This window comes from Equus przewalskii, chromosome 3 (assembly GCF_037783145.1).
Source record: "Equus przewalskii isolate Varuska chromosome 3, EquPr2, whole genome shotgun sequence".
Lineage (NCBI taxonomy): Eukaryota > Metazoa > Chordata > Mammalia > Perissodactyla > Equidae > Equus > Equus przewalskii.
The window spans coordinates 88,887,452-88,903,780 of record NC_091833.1 but is presented as its reverse complement, the minus strand read 5'-3'; the positions used below and the strand labels follow the sequence as shown (position 1 = coordinate 88,903,780).

The following is a 16,329-nucleotide window of genomic DNA, read 5'->3' as shown; positions in this document are numbered from 1 at the left end:
AAGGACCTGCAACTAGAGTGTACAACTATGTAGTGGGGGGCTTTGGGGAGAAGAAGGAAAAAAAAAAAGATGATTGGTACCTGAGCTAACTTCTGTTACCAATCTTTAAAAAAGAAAATCCTCTTCCTGTTTCTAGGTGGCTAGAAACAGGAGAGAAGAAAGGAACTGGGCCACAGTGTTGTGAGCTGGGCTCCTGCGCCAGCTGTTCCCTTTCTTGTGCAGTGATTTTTCAAGTGTGGGACATTAATTCACTTTTCCACGGAGATTGTTTTTTCTAAAAAATGTTCTATAATGTGAATGTATAAGGATTGGAAAATGGGAAAAGTGAAAATAATTGGGTTGGGGCAGTGGGTTTATAGGTAACATTTTTCTTTACTGTTACTTAAAAATTACTTAATGTTTTAGATTTCCAGAGGGAGAAAAATGCACTCACTGTTTAAAGGATATAGATGTTGCCCCCCAAGTGTAGTCAGATAGATTTAGGAGCCCCTTCCTCCAAGCAGAACTTTCAGTGATCCTTCCTTCCACCTGTCAGTCACATTCCTTCACTGTGCACCCCAGTGAACTCCTTACTTGAGGCTTCCCCAGCATAACAGAAGCTTCTAGGGCTGAGCTTTCCCAGCCTCACTAGTGCAGACAACCAGCCCACTCGTCTTCAGAAAGATGCGTGCCTGGAGCGGGCCTCCAGGAGTGCTGGTGAATCGAACATCTCACAGCTGGCAGCGTGCCCTTGTGAGTCTGCTGGTGGGAATCAGCGTGCTCTTGCCAGAGGCTCTTAGAAGCTAGCTAACTCTTGCAAGGATCAGACCCATAACCTGGATCTCATTTATATCATCTCCTTATTGGTGCACTCACCGACTCAGAAAAAAAGAACAGAAAGCCTTCAGTGACCCCTAGTACGCTGGGTTGTTAGAACGCACGGCCTGGGCAAAAAGCCGTTGAGGTCTGGCCCCTGCTCCGCCCCCCAGCCAGAGCTCTTACCACACTCTTTTCTGGCTCCGGCACACATGGTGTGGTTCTTTCACACCTCTCTGCATTTACACCTTCTCTCCCTTCTGCTCACGGTGTTATTCCCTGACTTCTTACCTAGCAAGTTTCTCTTGGTTCTTCCAGCGCGGTTTGGCAGCCACCTTTCCTTGGACTTTTTTCTTCCCTTTTGTTCTCCTAACACCCGGGGCATAACTCTACCAAACCAAGAGTTGTCCGTGTCTCTGCAGTTTGTTCTTTGTGCTTTGTTCGTGGCTTAATCCCCAGTGTCCAGGACAATGCCTGCCGTGTGTCTGATGCTCAGTGAATGAAGCGGAGAAACTTCTCAGCGGTTAGGAGTATTCTTAAGGTGTTGAGAACAGCATTAGGAAAGAACATTTCTTTATTATTACATTAAATACTACAGTTGATCTAATGAAATAAACATATCCAGAGTTTTATTTTTTTAACATACCAATAGAGTTTAAAAAAAACAACAAAAGCCCTCCAGCCTTCTTTTTCTTTTCTTCATACTGTCCAAAAAGTCTGAGTTTAGACTCTTAGGAAGCACTCTACTAAGGAGAGATTTGTTAGAAAAACCAAGATCCTAAAGGAATAAAACTTGGAAGGCCTGTTGTTAACCTTAAGAGACTGCTGATGTGGACTGCATACTCGATTACGCTCATAGAAGTTCCCCAATAATGATTTATCTTAATTGGCTTGCATGCGGTACTGTATCTAGTTTGAAGATACTTGTCCTCAGAGACTAAAGATGCCAAGCTGTGGCCGGTCATTGGTCTGGTAGTGCAGTGCCTTCCCCGGGACGCCTGCACAGAATGTCTTGATGTTTATTCTGATAAGGCCATCAATTTTTGTTCAGCTATAAGTGTTCCTATATTGAAAGGAAGTCTTACTATCTAAACCGCAGAAACTTCAAATTTGCTTTGCTTTGTTTTTGGAAATGTCATTTCTGTTTACATCTTGATGATAGTGCTATTTTAGATCTTATTTGCTGTAGTGGTGAATTAAGTGGGTAGACTATGTATTTTATGAAGCAGACACTGCACAGGAATATTCACCCGCCGTGATGCCTTGATACAGGTCATACTTCCCCTAAGAGGCTCAAATTTTAAAGATACAGTCAGTTCTCTAATTTATCTTTCCAGCCTCCATGGCCAGACCTAACAAGGAGGCAGCCTTGGTCCTCTCCTGTTTCCTGGGGCTGCCCTGGACCGCAAGCAGCCGTGGTGTTGGTGGGAGCTGTGGCCCTTAGCTCTACGAGAGAGACAGGCTAGCCTCAGTGGCATCATTGCTTAAGGCTGCCCCCAGACCCCACCAGGTCCGCTCACGTGCTTAAGGCCTATGTGACGGTTACAGAGAGCATCTCCAGGGCTAACCCAGCCAGCCGGTGCCTGGATCTCTCCTGTGCGCTGTCCATAGACGGCTCGGACTTGGCCACCTTTCCTATTTGCACGGCAGCATTCAACCTTTGCCTTCCTGTTTCTTAATGGCTTTTACATGTCATCCCACTAAACCACCTGGAGAGGCACATGCTGGGGATTCTTCTCTCATCTGCTTTTGTCTTCCTGGACTTACTGAAATTTACTTCTTTGTCTCTTCCATTATCCTACAACCAAAAAAAAAAAGAGAGAAAAGAAATATTGACAGTTGCCTCTAATCATCTTTAAAACTATGTTTTTTCTTATATTATTTTTCCAGTTGTTAGGTAACATGTCTGAATCTAGTCACCCAACAATTGGTTACGAGGGCTGTGCTTTAGCCCCAGGACATTGGCTCGGACTCTGTGAGGAAGGGGCAGCCAGGCCTGGGCTGGCTCGGCCACTTGACCTCCCTCTCACTGTGTCCACTCAGTATAGGATTTGCTAACATTTGCCAACTGTTCTAAGAAAAAAATATGGCAAGGACTAGAAAATAACTTTGACAAAGTTCTTAAATTCCTCAGAGGAAAATATGTTTTTTACTCCATTTTTATGCTAAAATTCAGTCTACTTCACAGTATTTAATAATGTACTTTGCAATTGTGCAGACTTTTTACAGTTTTTAGACATCTTTTATTTCCCCTTCAACAGAGAAAGCAAGGGGATTTTTCACTTACTCTATCTTAATTTCTGATGATATATCTATAAACTCTTTCAGTTTGGGCCATAAAAACATATGTTTTAGTAGCTCCTTTAAAATCCAGAGCATTCCTGGAAAAATAGATTAATAAGTTTTCTTTTTCTCAATTTAACTTTGGAAGCATGCTTGAATTTAACATATTTTTGGAGCAAAAAAAAAGATTCATCTGAACCTGTGATAAAATCTTAGTAATATGTTTACCTATTTTTTTTATTATTTGCAGTATTCAAATATTGCAATATTGTGTTGACAACGCTATCTGAAACATTAGGATCTTAAAAAGGAAATAAAGTTTGCAATTTCTGGTTACATTTCCCACCGTCCTGCTCTGTGATGTGTGGAAAAGGAAATGGGAGTGGTATTTCATCAGAAACTGGTCTGGTTTAACTTTTTGCATTTCTCTGTTTTCCCAGATATGATCTTTCTTCAGGGATCCGAGGTCATGTTTAAAGTGGCATTAAGTTTGTTGGGAAGCCATAAGCCCTTGATTCTGCAGCATGAAAACCTGGAAACCATAGTTGACTTTATAAAAAACACACTACCCAACCTGGGCTTGGTGCAAATGGAAAAGACCATCAATCAGGTATCACTCAGCGCGAACCTTCCAAAGGCTTAAGCAATCCTGAATATGTAGAAGCTTAATTTTTTTTTTTTTGAGCAGGCCCTGTTTCCTGCTCCTTTGTATTCTGAGCAGCTTGTGTAATGCCTGGCATGTAGGAGGAACATGGCAAATATGTGCTCAGTGATTAAATGCATGTCGGAGTGTGTGCTGTCAGTGTAATGGTGAAAAGCCACATGGGAACATAGTGGCAGTGTTTAGGTGTGATAACCACAAATTCTCAGTAGTTTCTTACAATTAAGAGGTTTCACCCCAGGCATTTGTTCTGAAATACATACATTTTTTGTAAAATGAGTGATTTAATTTTTCTGCTGGATGGTATTAATTGGAGTTTTCTGAAAATAACTCTTTGATAGCAAAGTTGTGATAGAGAGTATATATTCTTTAAGTTTGTTCCATGATAAGTGTCTGCATTCTGCACAGGAGAGGTGGGTTTTTTTTTTCTTTTTGGTGAGGAAGATTGACCCTGAGCTAACATCCATTGCCAAACCTCTTCTTTTTGCCTGAGAAAGATTGTTGCTGAGCTAACATCTGTGCCACACTTCCTCTCTTTTGATTGTGGGATGCTGCCACAGCATGGCCTGTTGAGTGGTGCTAGGTCTGTGCCCAGGATCCAAACCTGTGAACCCCTGGCCGCCGAAGCAGAGTGTGGGAACTTAACCACTATGCCTCCAGGCTGGCCCTGTGTTTTTGTGTGTGTGTTTGTTTTAAATAGAATTCACTTCTGTGTCTGTGGTTTCAGCAGCTCTGGTCTCTGTGTACAGTAGAACCGTTACTGTCTGAAATGTTAGAGGTGAGGGGTGAACTGACCTGGGAATTACGACTAAACCAGTTGTTAAATGGTCTAGGTTAGAGGTGGGAGCAGATGTTGACTCTATAAGGAAGAATCTTCCAGTAATGATTGCTGACTGTGAAGGACTTAACTGCTTAGCAGAGGAGATGAGGTCACTGTTGGAAGTGGCTAGAGGCTGGATGGCTAAGAATGCTCTTGGAAGAGATTTCTGCATTGGGGCACTGCAGAGTCATCAGTCAGCCCTCTCATAAGCCTAGAACTTGCCTCACCTGCTCCATATATAATGAAAACAGAGCAATTAAGTAAAAGCAGATCGTGAAATAAAGCTATTTGTAAAAAAAAAAATCCTTATTTTGAGAATTTCTGATCGTCCAAGAGGAATCCAGTGATTCCCGTGGTTTGCACCCAGATGTGGCATTTGTGATTTCCTTTGCTACCCCTCCTTAGGTGTTGAGCACAGAAAAAGGAACAAGTCTGGCCTGGAAAAAGACGCGGGTTTCATGCCGACTGTTACCTTGGACATCCGCACGTCTCCATATGCCTGTGGGAAAGCACAGTTCTTTCCCGCTCTGCCCTCTCATCTTGAGTTAATTGGTAGGCTCCACATCTCTCTGTGTTTGACTTCCCTGGCACGTCCCTCTCAGTGTGAACAGCTTTGGCTTGTTGAGGCCCTACTTTTTGCCAGGTTGTGTGAATCTGTATATACACATGATCTCATTTAGTCGTGACCGCATTCCGGAGAGGAGAGGTGGTTTTAACCCATGAGGAACCTAGGGCTCAAAGTGGTTAACTAACTGCCCACAGTCATCCTGCGGAGGAGTGGGGGAAGGGAGGGTTTCAAACTCTGGTCCTCTTGCCTCGAAGTGACTGAGCAGCTAACTCCACCCTGCCAGGTGCCTCTGGGTGTCGTCTGATTAGAGCTTTCTATATTTTACCTGTACATTAGTACAGAATTCTCCACCCTTTTGATTCTTTAACTTCTGGCATTTGCATGCATTTATTCTCTTAGAGCTTTCACTGCTCACACGTATGTGTTCTGGCTGCTGGGGCGAGTGCAGAGGGCCTTGGTTACCATGTACCCCAGTGTCTGTGCCCAGCGAGTGCCTTTGCACCTGGCTCTAAAGCAGGCAGTCTCGGCTGACATTTCGTTTACCCCCCATATTGACCCCCAGAAAAAAAATCCCGTTTTCCTCCCCTTTTCTGTAAACGGATACTTACTGAGACTATGAGGTGCTCTTTAAATTTGGAAGAGTAGAAATGGACACAGTGTGGAGAGAGAACAGTTTTGTATGTGTGCCTGATTGTTTCAGGCAACCATTTTGAACTTGGTATCTTTTGTTCCATCAACCCCTTAGCAACTCTGGGACATGTCTCATAACACGCATTTCTATAGACAGAAAGAACTTGGCATGGAGAGAGTAACATGCCCAGCACCCTGTGTAAAGTGGCAGAGCCAAGAATGTAATGTCTCTGACACCAAGGTGCATCCTATGCAGAACATGAGCACGTCATCCAGTAATTTCAGGCATGGTGAGAGCTACAGTGGTGCTCTTGCAAAGGCATGTGGGAGCGAGGCTGGTGGAGTGCTGCTCACGCTTGAGAATTGAGGGAGTTTTCAGCTGGGCCTGAAAGAATGCGCTAAGACAGGGCTCAGCACACGTTTGTTGCTGAGGGCCAGATAGTAAGTATTTTAGGCTCTGTGGGCCATAAGGTCTCTGCTGCAACCACTCAGCTCTGCCTTTGCAGCGCGAAAGCAGCCACAGACGATATGTATAGAAGTGAAGTTGTTGCACTGAAAATTTATTTACAAAAATATGCAGTAGGACAGAGTCAGTCCACAGGCTGTAGTTTGCTGACCCCTGATCACCGCCCATGCAAAGGCGCGGGGGTGAGAAAGAAATTCTAGATGCCTGACGGGTTCAGCTTTTGAGGGGAAGTTGGCAGTTGGGAGAGTCAGTGTCGGGAACACAAAAATCTCCATTTTGGGGCCCAGGTTTTCATTCTACAAAAGTCTCAGATGGGAAACAGTAATAATGCCAGGCAGCTCGCTGCCTTTTTCCCCTCTCGTGTTTTTCCTGTGGAACTTAACGTCTGAGGACGCTCCGTTAGCCTTTCTGCACTCTCACTGCCCCTTCCCCTCCAGAGGGTGCTCTAGTCTCAAGTCCTACTCAGAGATGAGGCCTGAGGTGCAGTGCAGTTCCTCTGCTGCCTTAGAGAATCCCCAGGCTCAAATCTGGGAGGTCCACAGGGTGGAAGTGACAGATGCATTCACTGCCCACAACTGGGCCTTCTGTGTGTATATGGATGGGCGGAGTCTGGGTAGTCCTCTGTGATAGCCATGGCTCCATTTCATTACATGCCCTCTCTGTAGATGGCCTCAGCTTGAGCAGTGAGACACAGCCTGCTCCAGATTCGGGGAGAAGGTAGCTAAGGACAGGGCTCTGGAGCTCCGGCTGAGTGTGGACAAGCTGGGAAGGGCCAATTCTGAGTTGACAGGGTCCAGAGCAGAAGGACAAGGGTCTCTAGGCTCTGTGGTAGTTCCTCAGTGTGAATTAACTGTCAGTTGAACGTAAGCCCTAAAAATCCTCTGATCCAAGATGTGGGGACTCCCTGGCAATAACAGAAATGAAGAGAAGGAGGTCAGTTTGTATTCCTGTCACAGTGAGTGCCTCTGCCTGTGCAGCCTCAGTTCAGTGTCAAGAAGAGAAAGAGTTGAAAGGGGGCTTTAGGAGACTGGCAAATAGCCTTCTTTTAACATCCTTTGGACTCTCTTCAAAGTGTGGCCCCAGACCAGCACCATCACTGTCTCATGCGTGAACTTGTTAGAAACGCAGAATGTGAAGCCCCACCCCAGACTTGCTGAGTCAGAATCTGCATTTTAACAAGGTGCCCAGGGGGTTCATGCAAACATTGAGAAGTTCGATTATGGGCAGCTGCATTGTAAACACACTAGACAATTCCCCGTTCTAGTTGCGCTTGTAGGATAAAAACCAGAATCTTAACAAGGTCCCTTTGTTCCGAAGACGCTCCTCAGCATCGCAGTGGTGAAACCTTGGGAGAAGCCCTCGCTGCTCAGGCAGTTTGCTTTGTTGAAAATGAGCACTTTTTGAAAAGGGCAGTCAAGAGGCTGGGGTACAGTGGGGAGGAATATTTTACCACTGGCATTGTTGAGAATTGCTTGCATGTGGTGATAATAAAAAGCAGACCAGTTGTTGGTTGGGTTCATTATTATTTTTAAATTCACTGCAGACACTGCGCCCCCTTATTGCCACTACCTGGGCCGTCTGCTCCACTGTCCAGCATTCGTTGTGTGACAGAGACCCACAGATTGGGGGGCAGGGTCTGGGGGTTGGGAAGGTGGAAAGTATGTGGCTAGTTCTGCAGACATCAAGGTTAATAATGGCTTCGTTATACCGAGTGTCCACAGACTGCAAAGAAAAACACTTGAGTCTCCAATAGCAAATGAACCAAGAAAGTAAACAGACAATTCACTAACGAGGATCTTCGTCTAGTAAAATGAATATCTGGGAAAATATTTAGCTATAACATAATGCTTTACCTACTAGATTAACAAAATGGAATTTTTTAATACGAATATGCAGTGCCCAGGGTATACTGTATCTGGCACATTCGTATTTTGCTAATGGCATTGTAAGTTGATTATTCCCATTTGGGAAGCAATTTGGCAATACATGTCACAAGCCAGTAAAATATTCCTACCCTTTGACTCAGTAATCCCATTTCTTGGAATGTGTCCTTAGGAAATAATCCAAAATATGGGGAAAACCATATGTACAAGGATATTTAGAGTTGTCATTTATAACAACAAAGACTTTCAAGGAACTAGATAGCCAACACTTGATGGATGGATTAACATGGTTATATGTCAAGTTGGTAGAATACCATGAAGCCGTTTATAATTATGGTTATGAAAAATAGATAGCAACTTGAAAAAGCATTGTTTGAGGACCCGGGCCCTCCTTTAACCACCAGCCACATACTGCCGTGCTTTGGGATAAATTCTAGGGCATAACTACAAAATCAAGAGCTGTAAGTGTTCTGGCAGCCAGGAGATAGTGATGCCATGAGGCAGAGATGATTATGACGGGCAGGGTGCTTCCTAGGGATCAGTGGAGGTCTGAAAGTATGCAGCTTTGGGCACAGCGAGAGAGCCATTAACCTTGGCAGAGCATCAGTGTCTATAAAAGGCCAGAGGTTTTGTTCCCAGGTTTTCCAATTTAGGAGCTCATTCAAAAATAAATCCTTGTGGGGAAAAAAAAAGTAACTGTGTGTATAACATTTATTCTGCACCATATGTATAATTACATGCTAATGCCATGGCAATCTCGGTTTTACTGTTTGTGGTTTTTACTCTGTTTGAGCTAATCAGAAGTTTCATGATGTGGCATCCTTTGTAGTTTTGCTGAAGCACAAGGTTGGATGTGAGGGTTTCATGACAAGTGTGTGAAAGCAGATCCCTTAGCTGAGTGAGCGCCTACTCAACCTGCCGGGCACGTGCTGGGAGCTTCCGGGAGTTGTCTCTTGTAAACCCCACAGCCATGCTGGGAGGGAGGTGTTTTCACCCTCATGTTGGAGGCCGGGAGCCGAGACTGGGAGAGGTCAAGCAACTTGTTCAAAGTTATTCAGGGATTTGCCAGTTGGAGCCCCGATTCCAGGGCTGAGTCAAAGCCTCTGAGTCAGTTTCCTCGACGGTAAAGTAGATGTGAGCATCCCTGCTGACCTCACAGTCACTCAGAGGGACAACGGAGAAGCAGATCAATACAGTAAACTGCTCTGCACACACACGCCAGAGATACGTGGATTAGTTTTTCAGCATAGAATGACTTCTGTGCCTAATTAGTGTTGCCCATTGAATTAAACTGAAAACCAGGAAGCTGAAAAGTTAATCTCAAGGAAGAGAAAATAAGACTGTTGGGAATGATGAGAAAGTGAACATGGTTTTGGAAAACTGCTTTCAGGGAAAATAGGAATCATCTATTTTTGAATGCTCATAGGGTGCCAACACAGGAAATGAGTTTTTCATTGATTTTAACTATGTTCAAGTTTCTTTCTTAAGGAAATGCAGTGAAGAGTCAGTTTCTGCTCTTGTAAAGTCTAACTTCATTCTCTAAATGTGTGTTCTGATCATGCTGGCTTTTTTTTACGTGGTGTCTGAAATTGCAGCTCCCCCAAATCCATGTTGGGCCTTCACTCCTGTGCTGAGAAGCATAGCTCTGGGGTGATCCCACAGAAATAATGGGGTGGGGGAGGTGCCCTGGGCAGCAGGAGCATCTGCCTTCTGACCCCCTCGTCATTCCACCAAACTCACTCACCAAGAGAAAGTACCGGCATGAACAGCTCACTCATTCGTGCACCTTGGGGTTGTTTTTCACACGGGTGGTTTTTTTCATCACCGTTACTATTATGGGAAGGAAGGCAACTCAGGCATTGTTTCGTATTCACTCATCCGTGTGGGTGACATTTGGGTTTTGGCTCATTTCTGTATATCGTGTGTGAAAAGGAGGGTTTTTAGTAAACAGTTCCATTACTTAGCTGTTCTTGGTACTCTGAAAACCCAGCTGAACTATCATTAAACCTTGACTGGGTGACTGGGCAAATAGGGCTGTGATTCTCTTGCTTTGTTTTTTTCTCCCTTTGACCCATAGTTTATGTAGCTAACCTAATAGAATTTTCAGAGAAAAAGGAAATAAGTACTAGAATAAGAACTAAAAATAAATTTTTATAAGCCTTTTCAAAAATAAGGTTTTGGCTTTTGGAAAATGACTTATCAGAGACCCATGCCTACTGTTACTTTGGCTTGTTTCTCAGTGCTTCTTATATCATTTTTTTCCCAAGTAAAATTCTTACCTTTTCGGTGCAGAGAGTTTTCCTTAGTTTTCACTGAAAGTACCAGACACAGAGTAAGTGCTTAGTGGATGCTCGTTGACATGGTCACCTGTGTGTGTGAGTGTGTGTGATTTTTCTCATGTTCATTGCCTGATGACTTTTCTGTATTTAACAGGTGTTTGAGATGGACATCTCTAAACAGTTACAAGCTTATGAAGTTGAGTACCACGTGCTTCAAGAAGAACTTATCGATTCCTCCCCTCTCAGTGACAACCAAAGAATGGACAAATTAGAGAAAACCAACAGCAGCTTACGCAAACAGAACCTTGACCTCCTTGAACAGCTGCAGGTAGAGCGTGTGTGAAGCAGCTTCCTGAACCCCGAGCGTGTGGTCGTTCATTAACTCACCAAAGGCACCAGCAGGCTGGGTTTTCCCATGACCACAGGACCTTTCTCTCCCCAGTGTGTTTATAGTTGGGATCAAAGGTATCCCAGGAGAGTTGGGCCTTTTGATTAGGGGCAGGCAGATTATGCTTTGCTGAGGTCAGACGGTCCTAGAGTTTTCTGAGAGGCTGCTTCTGCACAAACCCTTTTAGGAGACAGGCCCAGAGATGAACTTGGGTTCAGGATGCCATGGTGCTATTAGCTGAGTGCCAGCAGTGGTGCTTTTTGTAGTGACAGGAGAATCAAAGGCTTGACCTTCTGTGAGCAAAACCAGCTAGGTCCACAGATGGATATTAAGAGAGGAAAGTGACACAGAAATCTACCAACAAAGTAAACCAGAGCATATGATCGTGATTTATGAGTCCTTGGGGGAAATAGAAAGGTTTGGTTAATGAAGCACACAGTTCTCCGATCTAGAAGCGTCCATTTTACCATGGATAAGTGTGGAACATATCAGACAGGAGAAGGGCACATACACAGACCATGTGTGCAGAAGGGTGAGATGGAGCGAGCATGGGATGCAGTCCAGAGACCTGGATCTTGCCAGATCCGCTGTTGGCGCCACCACACTGTCACCCTGGGCAGACCGCTGACCTGTCCTGATTCCCTTGTCTGTGTGACAAGGACAAAAAGAATACCTAAGTGCTTAGCATGGCTCCTTTACCAATCAAGTTGAATAAAGTAACCACACAGTCTGCATTTTTAAGGTCATAAATGGGTGGTAATGCTGTGTTGTTTTAGGGATATTTAAAAAAATTTTTTCTGTTGCTGCAGAGAAAAATACATATTTTTTCCCAAAATATGTATTTCTTTGTGTTCCTGGGCTGTCCTCTTTTTGTCCTGATCTGAGCCTCTTATTTTTCTCCATCGAAAGTTGCCACTTTGCAGGCACAAGCTTGGCAGTGATGTGAGAAAGGCTAGCGTTTGAGAGCCTAATAAGTCAACCCTGGCCTGAGGCGCGTTCCCCCCAGCAGGGGCGTGCCCAGTAGACCCTCGTAGCTGTTTACTGTAGAGGAACAAAGAAAAATGCCTTCTCCACCCTCAGTCCTAACAAACAGTCACCTTCTGAAACTTAGCTTCCTTTTTCCCCCTAAGATTGAGACATCCTAACTGAAAATATGACTGTGGACGATTTCCCCAGGATGTCTCAGCTGTAACCAGAGGGAAGACTCAAGGGAATAAAGAGCCTCATCCGGCCTGGAAGGGTCTGCAGTGTAGATGGTAATTTTAAATGATCTCCAAACACACAGTAGGTCCCTGAAATACAGCACGATGGCAACCTTTCTAACAAAGCTCAGACTTGCATTTGAAGCATTTGGCTCATTGAGGTAGTAGTACTCAAATAAAAGCTTCATTTTATTGGGCTAGTGCCCATGTGGTTTCTTTGTGATGAGGGTGGGAGTAATTATATGTTGCTGCGGTGACACTGTACCCGTTTTGTGAAGAGCGGGAGTCGTGATGAGCTGTCCAGATAGCGACATCCCTCAAGAAAGGCATCGAGCGGCAGTTGGTCATAACAGATGTTCTTCTTGCAGTGGTCTTTCTCTGGACCCAGTGGCTCTGCACTTCCAGAGGTGTCATTCAAGATTGCAGCTTATGCCAATCCACCAGTATTTAGAGTCCTTGCTGGGCTGGGTGGCAGGGGCCAGCAAGATTCATAACGCTGCCGCTCTCAAAGAATTGGGATGGGATTGTGGTGTGTCAATTTGTAGGTGCTTGAATCTAGCTTTCCCATCACCCTCTGTGAGTCACATGGATTTACTTTCTTTCAGCCAGATTATATAAGTTCTGTGAGACTCACACCTCCTTTCTTTTTCTTTTTTTTAAAACAGTTTTCAGAGTACAAAGATAGGTGTTCAATACAATAGTACTTAATTCTCTAACGTAAGTCTTTGTTTTTTGCCAAAGTATCAAAATTGACCTGTTTTTTAGCTTTGTTCTATTCATATAGTTTTAGACATACTCAACTATATGTTTGTTTATTTATTTTTCCCATTTATTTTCTTGTTAAACACCTAAGAATGTTGTCTAGCAGCTGGAGACCAAACTGTTTAACCTGTTTTGTCCAGCAGCATACATAGGACGATTGCATAGACAGGTCAAATGGTGCCAAATACTAATGGGCGTACGTTTTCCATAATAATTAACCACAAGTCATTGAGCACCCACGAGCTAGGTGCCGTGGGAGGCCAGACCATGTGCAGGATGAGACGTGCTCTCTTCCATGAAAGAGCTCCATCTCACTGAGGAGACCTGACATTCATGCAGAGCCATAAATGACCGTGCAAAACAGCTCACTTCTAAGCTGTCTGGTGCACCTGGGGGTGCTGTGGGACTTCAGACTGAGCAGTCCTGTGTGGGGATAAGGTGGGACCATCCCAGGCCTTGCCCATGGGTAGGATTCAGGGGGTCAGAGTACTACTTGCAGATGTACACCAATCGTGACCACCCCTTGCCTGGCAGGCTGACAAACTTGGGTCTCAATCCTTTGTCCTTGTATTTTGAGTGTTCCAGTGGCACAACCAGAGCTAGACTTTGAGTCATGAATTCTCTTTCTGGCTCAAGTGTTATCTTGTTCAAAAAACTGTTTCCCTTGTTTTGAAAATGGGCGAGAAAATAAATGGAGATGTGCAGAGGAGTGGACTGGGTTAACGAGGTAGAGCAGTACCTTACTGACCCCTGACGTGAGCACTGCACATGCAGCCGTGAGCTGAGGAGCAGGCCAGAAAGGCCTCGTGGACAGCAATGTAGAGGTCGGACTTTCTGTGGTTCTCTGAGAAAACCCCTCGGCTTCACTAGCGCCAACTCACTTGTTACCTGGGAAGCCGGCCCTAGTGGATTAGAGGGAGGAGGGACATTTGCTAGAGGGAGGCACCCGGAAGTTCCGCCTGACATGAATTGTTTGCTGGGTGCTGAGGATGTGCACTGGCTGGGAGTGACAACAGTGCTTACCTCTCTGGTGGTGGTGACCAATCCGTGAGGCCAGGCCCATGAACCTCTGAGCAGAATGCCTGGCTATCCTGAGCACACCACATGTGTTCTGGGGGAAATGCCCATGTTTCTTGACATAGTAATGATGTCTCATTACTGTAAGGAAAATAAAAACAGTTTCAGATTAGAGAGCTGTTACTACTTGGGCCTTCACACAGAAACTGTTATAACTGTCAGTCTAAAGTCAATTGGTTCGTGGAAATATGTGTATTAGTCAACAGAGGCCCGGCCGTGCCGCAGTAATAAAGCTTCAGATCTCGGTGGCTTAGCACAACAGAAGTCTTTTTGCCCTTGAAGCTCTCCCTATTGTTCATCAAGCATTCTTTGGCCATATCAGAGCTGTCCTTCCTGGAGTGGGTGACTTGGGGATCAGGCTCCCTCCACATTGAAGCCACCATCTCAACATATCACTTCCAAAGTAGCCACAACAGGGGAAGAACATGCTGGAGGATCTCAGGGTGGCCGAGCCTGCCTGTAAGGGAATCCGGGAAATGTAGTCTTCCTGTGTGACCAGAAGAACCGATAGTAAACACTAGACTCGTCTCGGTGCCAGAGTGCCCTCAAGGCTGGACAGTGGGAGAGTACAGTGGATCCCTCTGTGTTATCACTAGGCAGTTCCCTTCTCATTTCTTCTTTTATTCTGCAGGTGGCAAATGGTAGGATCCAAAGCCTCGAAGCCACAGTTGAGAAGCTTCTGACCAGCGAAAGCAAGCTGAAGCAGGCCAGCCTTGCCCTAGAGCTGGAGAGGTCAGCCCTGCTGCAGATGGTGGAGGAGCTTCGGCGGCAGACTGCACAGCCAGGCGGTGCCGACCCTGACCTCACACAGCCCGAGCCCACAGGCGACTGACAGCACAGAGGACAGCACCCTGCCAGAGCATGGCTCCCGAGGAGACCCTGCAACACCATCCCAACACTGTCCAGGCCTTAATTGAGAAACACAGAGGATGCTGGAGGGAGAGAATGAAGCGTGAAGCGTGCTTCTCAGGGAGGAAACTGGCTTGCCAGCATGCAGATTCTTCTAAACTAAAACTTGCAATTCAGGGGGGCGAATGTCCCGGTGTTTTTGTTGTTGTTTAGGTTCTAATTTGTCCCTTCTCTGGTCCTGATTCCTGTACTCAGTAGATTTAGATGGCATGGACGTGAATAAATGCACCTTTGTGTTTCCATGTTGTTTCTTTTTTCGATTTCACTCTTTGTAAAGAGCATCCGTAGTACTGTGGAGCTGCAAAAGCAGGAAGGGCTCCAGGTCTTTCCTCTGGCGAAGACGTAGGTCCGTCGCTCTTCCAAGGAGGTTTGTGTGACTACACCCTCAGCATCACCGGCAAGGCGTGCAGTTGGCCCTTGTCCATTCTTGTTGCAGAAGGCCCAGATGACCATTGGGAAAGAGCAAAAGTGATTTCTTTAAATTTGACATCTTGGATTTGATCACTATCCTTGGTATCTAATGATGTTTGTCTTTTTAAAAAAATAGCATTTTCATACATTTTTTGCTTAGCCTCTTAACTATTGATCCAAAGTCATTGTCAATAAATGTTTTATGGGAAAATCACCATTTTTAAGGCTCTACCAGGTATTGCTAGCGTGTGACCCGCAGTTGTAGAGTCTGAGATATTTATTTCTTTGTGGTGTTTCATATCCATATTTTAGAGTCGTATATTTATTTTTGCCATTGTTTGATGTCATGCAGCTGTGTGTCCCTTTGAGCCTCCAGCCCTTCAGAATCTGTTTCCTTGCAGAAGTAGCAGCCATATCAGGACTTTTTAGGGGTGCCAGAGATTCTGGAACTTTCAAAAAAGACATCAGCCTGAAATTGCAATCAAATGTATGGCAGCTGAGGGCAGTTTTTCAGAAGTAGGATGTGTGTTTGAACATAACTCACAACACAGTGACCCCGCTCCCTCAGGAAGAGGAGAACCCTGTGCCTTCAACAAGCAAAAAGCCACTCACAGTTGTCCTGGTTTCACCCGCTCCCTGTGTGAGGCCTCTCTCAGAGTGAGTTGTTTTCTTATAAAGGATCAGGTTAGAGAAGAACCAGGTAGGCAAGGATCACTTGCTTGACAGCAGAATCCTTTCTGGTCTTCATCATCATCATCGCTTTTATTCCACAGGAGTTTCTTTTGACTCCCTCAGTAGTGGGCGTGTCTTTTAAGCCTGAGGTGAAAGGAAGGATTTTCATATTTGAAATCATTATCGATCTCTCCAGACATTTCAAAGGGAGACAAATGTGCCGCCACCAGGGCCTGAACAGTTGGTTGCCATTTGGGACTCTTCCTGTCCTCGTGTCAGCGGAGAGCAGTTCCCTTCATAAACCAAGATGGCAAGTCCAGTAGCCTTTATTCCAAGTTATTCCACCAGATATAACTTAGAGGAGTTAACATTTGAGGGCTCTTTCCACACGTTGTACTGTTTGAATGTTTAATAATGTTGAATTTTGGATATCTTATCATTACTCAAAAACGTTGACTCTGTATTAAATAAGAAGAAAGCAATAAAACAAATAATTCATACCTGTACTTTTATGGGTTTTTTT

The 16,329-nt window shown here is 44.8% G+C and overlaps 1 protein-coding gene across 7 annotated transcripts in view; it reads left to right on the top strand.

The window, feature by feature from the left end:
• Positions 1-16,312, top strand: part of TBC1D1 (TBC1 domain family member 1) — a 217,699-nt gene extending 201,387 nt beyond the window's left edge. For 6 of the 7 annotated variants that reach the window (XM_008523029.2, XM_008523028.2, XM_070615168.1 and 3 more), the window contains 3 exons: positions 3,519-3,688; positions 10,540-10,713; positions 14,446-16,312. In XM_008523029.2, the coding sequence (XP_008521251.2) occupies positions 3,519-3,688; positions 10,540-10,713; positions 14,446-14,646 (545 nt within the window). In that variant the 3' untranslated portion in view covers positions 14,647-16,312. The remainder of the gene's footprint in view (positions 1-3,518; positions 3,689-10,539; positions 10,714-14,445) is intronic. The other variant, XM_070615172.1, reaches the window with a different exon arrangement.
• The last annotated feature ends 17 nt before the right edge of the window (positions 16,313-16,329 follow it).